Source organism: Salvia splendens, unplaced genomic scaffold, assembly GCF_004379255.2.
Source record: "Salvia splendens isolate huo1 unplaced genomic scaffold, SspV2 ctg637, whole genome shotgun sequence".
Taxonomy (NCBI): domain Eukaryota; kingdom Viridiplantae; phylum Streptophyta; class Magnoliopsida; order Lamiales; family Lamiaceae; genus Salvia; species Salvia splendens.
Window position 1 is genome coordinate 18,575 of NW_024599300.1, and position 11,100 is coordinate 29,674.

An 11,100-nucleotide genomic window follows, 5' to 3' on the forward strand; every position below is an offset into this window, starting at 1 on the left:
CGTAAAAAGATAATAAAATAAGAAAGAGCAATTGTACTTCCTCATCCACGATTAAGTATCTCAAGTTTTCTTTTCCGTTCGTCCACAATTAAGTGTCTAACTTATTTTTTATAATTTTTAGTAATGGACCTCACGTTCCACTAACTTATTTCACTCATATGTTATTTTAAATTTAATATATAAAAGTAGGATTCACACTCCACTAACTCATTTAACTTATTTTATTTTAAAATTAATTATATAAAAATAGGATTCACGCTCGCTCCATTATCTTATTCTACCCACTTTCCACTATACCGTTTGTCAAGTCAACTTAGGACACTTGATTGTGGACGAGTATTCTCTCTGTTTCTGTTAGAATATCTACCTGCAAGCACTAAGCAGTGAAAGATCCTCTTGTTGTATATGCAATGGAGTTAATGCACAGCACATCAACACCATGTACTAAAAGATGATGCCACTTTATGCCAAATTTTCGTTTTTATTAGCATACTACATTTTATTTTCAGCCTCAAATAGGATACTTTGTTATCTGGGCCACAACATGATAATGAAATAAAATGCATTTTAACAAAATTGAGAAATTTTGTAATATCATTATCATAAAATTCAAGGTGAACATATTTCAATTAGTATATCGTTACCATGCTCATAAAATTACTTTTAATTTAATATTATATCTTGTGAAAAAATAATTTAAATTAAGATCACTGTGTAAAATTAAAAGTAAAATAATTTTAGGAGAGAGAGTGTGTGATTAGCTTTAATTTGATGTATGTAATTAACGTCCGCTTGGAGAAATTCGGGTAAACAATTAAATGAAAGAAAGGTGGTTCTTGCTCCATTATTATACACTCTAATCTCAACATTTTTCTTTGTAGCTCTTGTAAGTGTGAACATATTTTTTTCAATTTAGTACTCACGACTCAAACTCAGGTAATAAAATACAAAAATGAAAAATGGACTCTGAATACTTGTTATCCAAAAGGTAGGTATAGATTTAACATGACAATTTCAATTAGTCAAATGAACAGTTATACAATCAAAATCATGAAAATGCAAATGATGAAATTGATTACTTGAGTGACATCTTATTAATGCATCTGATATTGAAAATGCTTGTGTTGACGAATAAAAATATATTCCTCATTTTGATAATTATGATCGTAAAAATTGGGAAAATCTTGAAGTAACCATTGAATTCAACATGACTCAAACGCATCCTTTAGCTGAAATCATACAATCGGCTTCATTCTGATACTAGAAAGCAAAAAAGTCTAATAATCAATAAAAAAAAGAAGTTAGTTAATACAATGCATCTGTTCAAGCTTTGTAATGTTTTATTAAGTAATCACAAATTTGAAGAGCTGAGCTACGAAATGATAGATAACTACACACAAGAAATATGTTTAAATGGCCCTTAATAATTTTACCAGAACGAAAGAAACAATGAATCGAAATGGACAAAATGTGCAGAGGCAGGTACCTCACACATCACCATTGTTGAATGCATTGAAAGAAATCTTATGTACAATACAATCACAAAATTAGTTAGGTGAAATACGATCACAAAATTTTCATGCTCTACTGACCTGTAATGCATGCGAAGGGCAATTTACTTGCAAGGCTGCAGTTTCAAGATACTAATGAAGACCGGAAAAAACATGGAATGGGCCATGAATTGTCCCGTCGATTTTCTGTCAATGTGCAAAATTTCTTCACTCTGAAGAGTACTATGCCAAAGTATATCTTGGCCATCAGTATTTATGCCTCAGCAGCAGCAGTAGCAGTAGCTTCCTCATCGGTCATTTCAGATGCAGGAACGTCCTCAACCAACTTTTCACTGTCTTGTTCACCATCTGTAATCTTCTGTCTTAGGTTCGCCATAAGTTCGTCTCTCACACTTACATTTTCAGACAAGTATCTCTTGAAAGCATCCTTCCCATTAATAACCTGATCATTTATATGATAGTATGCTATGCCAGTTTTTGTGATCAGGTTATATTTGCTTCCCAACTCTATAAGCTCGGCCTCTCGAGAAATCCCTTTCCCAAACTCAAGCTCAAATTGTGCAGTTCTAAATGGAGGTGCGTGCTTGTTCTTGACGATCTTTACAGCAACTTGGCTTCCTATAGTCTGCATTACAGTTAAGGAATCACTACAAATACATACACTATTTTTCATTATTCGACAAAGATGTAGAAAAATGTACTACTTCACAAGATTTAACTGCAAGCATAGAGTCCCAACTTTATAAAAACACACAAATATCACATGACAGCTCTCTACAAGATATATCGGTATATGTTAATAGACATGGTGTTTCTGTATAATTCGGGAGATTACAAGTGTTTTTATAAAAATCATTATGAGAGTCATGAGTACAAATGCACAGATATATAGTCCTATGCATTTCGTAATTAGATTTAAAGCATTCAAGATGAAGTTTGATAATCCTGGAACCTATGGGCAGTGTCAAAAAAGTTGATCCAAGTCCAACATATTCCAAGTATTGTGAGTACATTTCATTAACCATAGTGAAGATTGTGTTGCACTTGGTAGTCATTAAACGCAAGCTGTAAGCTTATTAGACTCAGCATGCACAGAAATACCAGCCACATATTTTCAGATTTGAGATTTTCCAAAAGTAATACTACTATATAAGTTATAACCAAGCACCTAAGAAGGTATATTAATCGCAACTGACACTGTTAGATCAAGTTAACTAGGCAAGTTTGTATATGAGAAACATGAGAGATCAATACCTCTTCTCCCCTCTTTACCATCCCTATTCTCCTGATATTGAGGCGTACAGAAGCATAAAATTTCAGGGCATTTCCACCACAAGTAACTTCGGTTGGACCGCCAAATCCAGTAATAGAAAGCTTTGCTCGAACCTAATATCAATTGTAACTAATCAGGGATGAAAATTAACTACATGAACTTGCCCTTTTTAAGCAAGCCCTAAATAATCTCACTTTGCCATGAAAATTTAGAGAAAATAGCACAACATACATATATTAACTAGGCAATAAAGTAGGGCAGATATGCAAAATATGAAAGGAAAAAAAATCACTCAATGCATCAGAATAATGCCTGATTTGTGAAAATTAAGATTGTCTGTGAAAGAGAGAGTGAGTGGCTCAATTTCCGAAGTGCTTGACTCATAAGTCTAGCTTGCATTGCCATGTGTGCATCACCCATTTCACCATCAAGTTCGCCTTTAGGGACCAAAGCAGCTACCTGCAAGGAGAAATTGTAAATAAAAATATAAGTATGTCAAATTGTCAATCCCCTTAGCTCATGACCAAAACATGCAGAAACTATTCGTCTTACACTATCAACAACGACAACGTCAACAGAACCACTCCGGATTAAGGTATCCACCAAGCTGAGAGCCTGCTCACCAGAATCTGGTTGGGACAGAAGCAAATTTTTGGTGTCTACACCAATAGCCTCAGCTAATGTTGGATCAAGAGCATGCTCAGCATCAACGAAAACACAGTAGCCTGTATATAACAAAGAAATTAGAAGGATAAATTTGGAAGAAGAACACTGTAAACAAAGTAATATGAAAAAAAGAAAGTTGCAGTAGTATATATGTTCACAAATTATTGTTTATTAATAAGCTCATCTTCCATGCATGTACCTGTTTTCTGTAGCTTGCCTTGCAGATAACCTATTCTGCCTTATACAATCCTCATTCTTTAATTTATCTCAAAATTTGTATATTTAAATTTAGATATTTCGTTTATAAATAAAAATAACTGAGTGCCTCTAAAAAATGTCTCAAACTATACCCCAAACTATCAAACTATACCCCAAAAATGCCGCATCATCATTTTAAGCTATGCGGCACGGATACGGATACGCGTATCAGTATCCGAAGGATACGGATACGCGGATACGGCTCTTTCCCAAACAACCCGATACGCGGATACGTTTTAACTATTTTTTTAATAAATAATAATAGTGCATAATAAATTACAAAATAGATATTCTAATGTTATTATACAAATAAAAATAATAAAATTACAAAATATTAAAAGCTAAAGTCAATTTCTTTTATGGTCGATTACACCACATCGATTTTTTGGTTATACTTATCCATATTACCAATAATATTGATCAAAATATTTATTTATAGTTACAAATTAGACAAAGTTAATGGAGTAATAAATTGGCCCAAAAAATGAGCCCCAAATATACTCCTTTTCCATCGTGACCACTTCTTGCCCAATTCATTCTCCCATTTCCAATTTTCTTCAATCCCTAGTTGAGGCAATAGCGGCGCCTCCCCTTCTTCTTCTTCTTCTTCTTCTTCTTCTTCTTCATATCCGATTAACTGTCAATTTTGTTCCCAAATCGGATTGAAGTTCGTAAATTGAAAGTTGCGAAGTTCTTCGACAGAGATGGACGTTGATTTCGAAGAGGAGAACCTCAGATCTTTGCAGATAGAGGAGGATGAAGGCCCAATACGGCCCAGCTCGCGGATACGCCGAAGGATACGTATCGAATCTGAGGTTTCCCGGCCCAATACGGCCCAGCTCGCGGATACGCCCAGGATACGTATCGACGGTGTATCCGTCGCGTATCGGTATCGGATACGTATCCGATACGTGATACGGCAACAGGGTGGCGTATCGGTGTTATATAGATTTTAAGTATATAGCACATAACGATGTAGTTTTGTGTCATCAATAATAATAATAATAATAAAAATTTCAATGTGGCATCCGACGAGCTATGTCAAAATTCCGGAGGCTGAAAAATTGACGCAAGATAATTTTTATACAATGCCAAAAGTTTGGGGTTTAATTAGTACGGATTAATTCTTATAGTCCGGGACAATTTGATAAGGTGGGTATAATTTGGGGCCTAAAGTGATAATTCCCCTTCTAAATTATCAATAAAGGGAGAACTTCATTTTGTACACTAAAGCAGAAGAATTGAAGCTATCCTAAGGATTAAGAAAAACAACAAGTTAAGAAATTTTATTTTTTTCATTTAGATGGTTCACATGAATCACATCCTTATCTAAACTATAAAGAGTCAATAGACTCAATACTTTGTAGTTACAATTGCAACGTAAATTTAGCCAACTAAGGTTCAATAGCATTGGTACTTTCTATTCAATTAGTTGGCACTAATGTTGGTAGCAAAATTTAGTTTTATAAGCTAATCAAGTTCATTAGACATGACTAACATCACGTCAAAAAATATGTGAATAACATCCTTAGACATAGACTAACATCAAGTCAAAAGTTCTCTATAATTTCCCAAGACGTATATCACTATTGTATTCCGAAATTCCTTAGCAAGACAATCATACATGCCTTGACACTTGGGTGCTTGTTTAAGCATGTTATTATTTTTTAATGTTAAAGCGTCTTAGTTTTTAGTTTGATAAATAGTAAATAGAATCTTCAAGAGAATTGTGAGCTCAGCAAGCAATATGGTGTTAAATAAACATTCAGTGACCCGGTCATGATTAAAGTACCTATCATATAATCAATTGAAAATTCTTGACATGTAATACTACTAGTATTAAACAAGGTTTTAATGGACAACATCACAAATTTTTAATAAGACAACCAAAGAACAAATCCAGATAAAGCAAATGAATAGATACAAGCCATGTTATATCTCAGAACACTTCACCATAATAATGATATCCTAACACCTATACAGTCTGAAATAGGATAAATACATGAGTTCAATATATAGATATAGTGCAGAAATATGTCACGGACATGCCTATAAGAAACTGATGTATATGGAGAATATTGGTCTGACAACGAATTTACATGTTCATAAAATATTATGAAACTAACCTCCTTGTTTTTGTGACTCAGCGATCACATGCAAAGCGAGGGTTGTTTTCCCAGAAGCTTCTGGGCCATATATCTCCACAACACGTCCCTGATAGAACTCTGTTCTGTTATAACTCCAGATACATAGATAGACCATATGGCTATTTAATGAAACAATCAAACGTGAACAATTTGATTATGTGTAATTTAAAATCAGCTGAAAGGGAGTGAACCACATAAATAAACCCCCAACTGTGAACATGCCGCATATACATAGGGAGGGTGAAACACAAAGGTTATGCAGGTCTACGCTAGAAGGAAAATTATTACTTATATCTACACAAAATATTCAAGAATGAGTTTTGGAAAGTAAATGGTATCATGATAAGTATGCATCAAGGAATCTTAGAATGATATGATTGGTTGCATATTCACTGACAAGCCCAAAGAATAAACCAGCCAAGTTTCTCAACAAACGACCATTTTATAATTGGCCAGCATTCAAAATCTTAGTTTAATACGTTATGTTATGTTTATTGTGCCTGACACAACAATTTATATGTTTAGGATGATACATATATGACCCCGCCTCTTATGAATTTAAATTCTGCAGGTCTCACAAAATAAAATATGAAAGTGTACAATGAATATAAATAATCTAGAGTTTTCTTATACTATATGATACCTTTGGTAGTCCTCCTATTCCCAGTGCCATATCCAAAGTAAATGACCCAGTGGATACCACTGGAGTGTGTCTATAAGACTCAGAGCGGCCAAGCCACATAATGGATCCTTGTCCAAATGATGATGTTATCTGATCCAGAGCTAGCTTTAGAGCTAAATCTTTCTTTGACATATTCTCTTCACCAGAATCACTTGCATCTGCCTTTGATTTCCTTCTACCTTTAGACATAAGGAATTATTTGAATTCATGAAACTTTCAAACATAAGAGGAAAGAAACCCCAATGGTAAAAGCTTTAAGAAGGGAAACAGCTAAAGCAACCTAGGCAAAAGCAAGGATAATACAGAGACAAAATCCTCATAGAGCAACCATTAATGCAAAAGTCATCCTTATCAATACAAACCCGATACACACCCATGGAAAAGATGGAACCATTCAGGTTATATGCTCAATAAGATACAGATAAGGAGCAGAGGAAGTCAATATATTTGGTGACCCAATTTTCTAACTAGAGTCCATTGTCCACATGAATATAGATAAAAGCAATAAAGACTAGTGACAAAATAAACCTAATGTTCAACTAAATGCATCATTACATTACCAGAGTCACCATACTCTATTCAATGAACAATCGACGAAAATATAGTACTACTACTTCATGGCTGAATGTACTTTCAGAAAATGACCTACATATAAGACCTTAACAGCCCTTAACCGAAAAAAATGATAGGACCAAAATATACATTTTACTCTCTACTCAAGAACTAAATGTAAAGCATATTAACCAAATGAGGTATCATGCAAGATGATTAGTCGAATTCAGGGAGGAAACATCTCAGGATACTTTCAGTACCTTTAGTGGCAAAGTAACATAGCTGAGTAGAAGTTTCCAGTGATCCTCTCCTATCTCCCTGCAAACCAATACCAGCACCGTTAAATGTTCGATCTTGCAAAAGTTATTTTTATCCAATTTCTCCAGAAATACCCGTAAAGATAAACAAATACAAACAAGACAACAAACAACATCAGTAAAAGTAAAAATAAAGCATTCAAGGAATTCCACATTCCTGATAATAACTAGGTTCTTCTCATTCCCGCAAGAGAAGGCGAAAAGGAAATTTGAATTAAAAACAGATTCACAAGCATGTGCGCTCGGGCATATGCAGCAAATATTTAAGTGAGAAAAGAAATAGATATGGTAGAAACTGTAAGCCAGGTATCCAACATGCATAAACAGAGAGCGCTCAAAAAATATTTTACTTCATATGTCTAACAAAAGCAGCAATTAAGGGCGGATAAATTGAAGTGAAAACTTCATATGTAAGAGCTAAACTACACCTGCAACTGAGAAAACAAACAGCGCCTGAGAGAAGAAGCGTTTCGAAGAAGTCGAGCCATTTTCGATTCCGGTTGAAGAGAGCTACAAAAATTAAGGGGAAAATCTCTTATTTTGTAGTATCAGTAAACAGGTAGGTGTTCACTAAGTGAGGCGGCAAGCATCTTCTAAATTAGAGATATCCATGAGCAACTATCTCAGAGCAACCAATAATCCAATTTGTGAAAATTGTCAACAAGTTTTTCAGTTCTAGTGGAAACAAACAGGGTTTCTAGGGTTTATAGATTTTCCCTCCTTTTGCAGGCAATTACCGTTACTAATGTTTTTTTTATTTTCATCCAAAATTGGATCATTTCTAACAATTGTGTTTTTTTACCAATTTACTTATGATAACATTATTTTTGCAGTTGAGTATATTAACTAAAATACATTCAATAATATGCATGTACAAAATTCATCTGACTATTCTTATCCAACTTCCAAAAGGAGAGTTTTGAAGATATTTATAAAAATGCTAGTATTTCAATAACAAAATTGTTACTTATTTAATTAAATCTATTTTTTGTTAATGTATTTGCACATTTTTTAACCGCCTGACAGTTTCATATATAAACATAATTAAAAAATTAATTTCCATCAAGCAATCTTACAGAGATAGAGGGATGAAAGGGGCGAGAGGCCATTAGGTAAAATGTATTTGTTGGGCCATATGAATATTGAAATATGATTTGATTATGTGTATTCATAATTTGATTTCATTGAGGTAATTATTTTAAGAAATATTAATTGTACAATTTAATATAGTTTCGTATTTGCTATCATAAACAATAGAATATGGCTGTGAATTTACTCAATTTATCATTTTTCGTACAAGACTAAGTTATTTTTAAAATACGTATCTATTTATATAATTGGTGCTTACAATTATGGATGATTACTGCTTAAATTTACTGCGTAAAAATTATATATCATTATTTTTATGGTATATAATTACTTCTTGAAAAATTAAGCAAAACTACTTAATTTGATCGCCATAATTTTTTTGTAAATGGTTTAAAATCATAGGTGATTTCAATTTATTCAATTTTACATAGACTTACCAATATGAATCAATTAGTTAAATGCGAATCTGCGATTGCGTTTTATTATCAAACTAACTCTAAAGATTAATCGTTTAATTATTTGAGTAACATTTTGATTAGTTATATGAATATAATTAACAAATTTGTTAATTATATTTATCTGTATATAGAGAATTGATAATGAAAAGAATGTCATAATGTGTTTTTTAATGATTATTAAATAAAAAGATTATACTATTTATTTTTGTAATAATTAGTGGAAGTGAAAAAGTTTTTAAAATATTAAGAGTGACATTATGAATTTTTTAATATAGTTAGGAAAACGAAAAGATTTTGTATAGTACATTACAATTTCCATTTTATATACTATTGGAGATATAGCTATAAAAAACACTAACCGGACGTAATACAACCCGAGAGAAGAGAAATAAAACAGAAACGAAAATTACAGTGGAAATTCGAAACTGTAAAGATGAACTTAGCCGAGTCGAGGAAGGCTCTTTCCGCAAGACGAGATACGCCCCGGTAGTGTTCTCAGTTTTGGCGTGTCGTCCCCAAAGATAAAACGGCTACGTCTCGTTCGTTGCAACACCGCAGTTGGAACGAGCTCCGGCGAACTGGAAGAGGAAGAGGGCAGAGCTTCGAAAAGACTTATGCAGAGAGGAAGTATGCTTGTGATATTTCTGTGTATGTAATGCAGTGGAATGTCTAGCATATTTATAGGCCAAGCCACCATGCAGGGTCAACCAATCCATTAAGGCTCATCATGGCTCATTCGTAACCGTCGTCGGTTACAAGCTTGTGGCAGGAGTGTGCCTTTCGTGTGTGGAGAGTGTGGATTTCTCACGTGGCAGCTTTGATTGTGCCACGCTTGACGATGTGTCAAGCCACTTGGATTGTTGACTCAGCGGTAGTCTAAAAGATTAAGTTTGGGTCAGGGACAATCCCAAAGACCACCCAAAGACCAATTGTCAAGATCCAAGTCCAAGTCCAAGTCCAAGTTCGAGATCGAGATCGAGATCGGGCCCGCGTCCCGCGGGCGGCGGCGCGTGTGGGCTCTTTCACCCATCTTGATCCACTATAATTATTAAGTAACATAAAGTCACTTAATTTAGACACATTAAAAGATGTGTTACTTCTCCAATGTGGGATAATTAACACTATTTAATTATTCCCTAAGCTCAAACTTCAAGCTTTAATTAAAAGCTAATTATGCCCAACTTTAATCCACTATTTCTCACTCACCGAAATCGGATTAGAGAAAGTGAATATACTACATTTATCTACGTAAAATGTAGATCGACGCTATATCATTTAATTTCACAAAATTAAATGTCTCGTCACATTTATTGTTTGGTCAAAATGCATTGACCGGGCATATTTAATCCATGATTTTACAATCCCCCACAAGAGTGGAAATAGCCAAATGCATATGCATGCAGACACAAGCTCAACCCTCGAGAGGTATATAAGCATAAGGATAGGTAGTTGTTGGCTTTGAACCCTCCACAGTAGACACCATCGGATACACTGGCAACTTAGTAGCGCGATGCTTTGAACTAATCTCCCACGGCGTGCACCGAGACAATGGTGTTAACGCTTAAACACCTCAACCTCATCCGTTCTTACGTTTTGTGTCCATTGCGATCTTGGACACCACTTTGGATTCATAAGTGTGTTTTATGAAGCGACCACACTTCGCACTTACATAGGTGATTCTTAGTCAAGTACCTTGCCATACTTGGTCTCTTTGAGAACTCCATCTCTTTGAGATCTTTAAGAACCATTAAAAGTCATAGACTTAGCCTTTACCACTAGGCAAGTTCTCCAATACTCTATTGCTATCTAGGAATAGATATAGTTGAGTATTTCTCATGAACTCCCATAGCTTAGTTGTCCCTTTGAACCAAGTTCTTGGGATCTCCAGTCATCATGGTGGGTGGGTTACCACTATGACAATTCGTTAGTTTGTGGATTTCAAACACATTCCCTCTAGCAACTTATTCATTGATCACGGTTTAACCCTTTGGTTAGCGGATCCGCTAGATTATCTATTGACTTCACATAGTCAATTGTAATCACGCTAGTTGTGATCAAGAGTCTCACGGTGTTATGTCATCGGCGAATGTGTCGAGACTTCCCGTTGTACAAGCCATTATTCGCCCTTCCAATAGCGGCTTGGCTAT

The 11,100-nt window shown here is 34.5% G+C and overlaps 1 protein-coding gene across 1 annotated transcript; it reads right to left on the reverse strand.

The window, feature by feature from the left end:
• Positions 1-1,460: 1,460 nt before the first annotated feature.
• On the reverse strand, positions 1,461-8,116 carry LOC121790841 (DNA repair protein recA homolog 3, mitochondrial-like). Its single transcript, XM_042188947.1, has 8 exons — positions 7,835-8,116; positions 7,350-7,407; positions 6,499-6,716; positions 5,835-5,922; positions 3,337-3,509; positions 3,097-3,243; positions 2,766-2,897; positions 1,461-2,136 (listed from the first exon to the last, which is right to left on the reverse strand). Exons 1-8 carry the CDS (start codon positions 7,892-7,894, stop codon positions 1,765-1,767), a joined length of 1,248 nt encoding a protein of 415 aa, XP_042044881.1. The 5' UTR covers positions 7,895-8,116; the 3' UTR covers positions 1,461-1,764.
• Positions 8,117-11,100: the final 2,984 nt, after the last annotated feature.

Excerpts from the sequence above, each read along its gene's own strand:
- LOC121790841 (XM_042188947.1), bottom strand. The coding sequence starts at position 7,894 with ATGGCTCGACTTCTTCGAAACGCTTCTTCTCTCAGGCGCTGTTTGTTT. Across the intron at positions 6,717-7,349 it reads ATGTTACTTTGCCACTAAAG|GTAGAAGGAAATCAAAGGCA; the intron begins GTACTGAAAGTA and ends TTATGTCTAAAG. Across the intron at positions 2,137-2,765 it reads TGGTAAAGAGGGGAGAAGAG|ACTATAGGAAGCCAAGTTGC; the intron begins GTATTGATCTCT and ends ACTGTAATGCAG.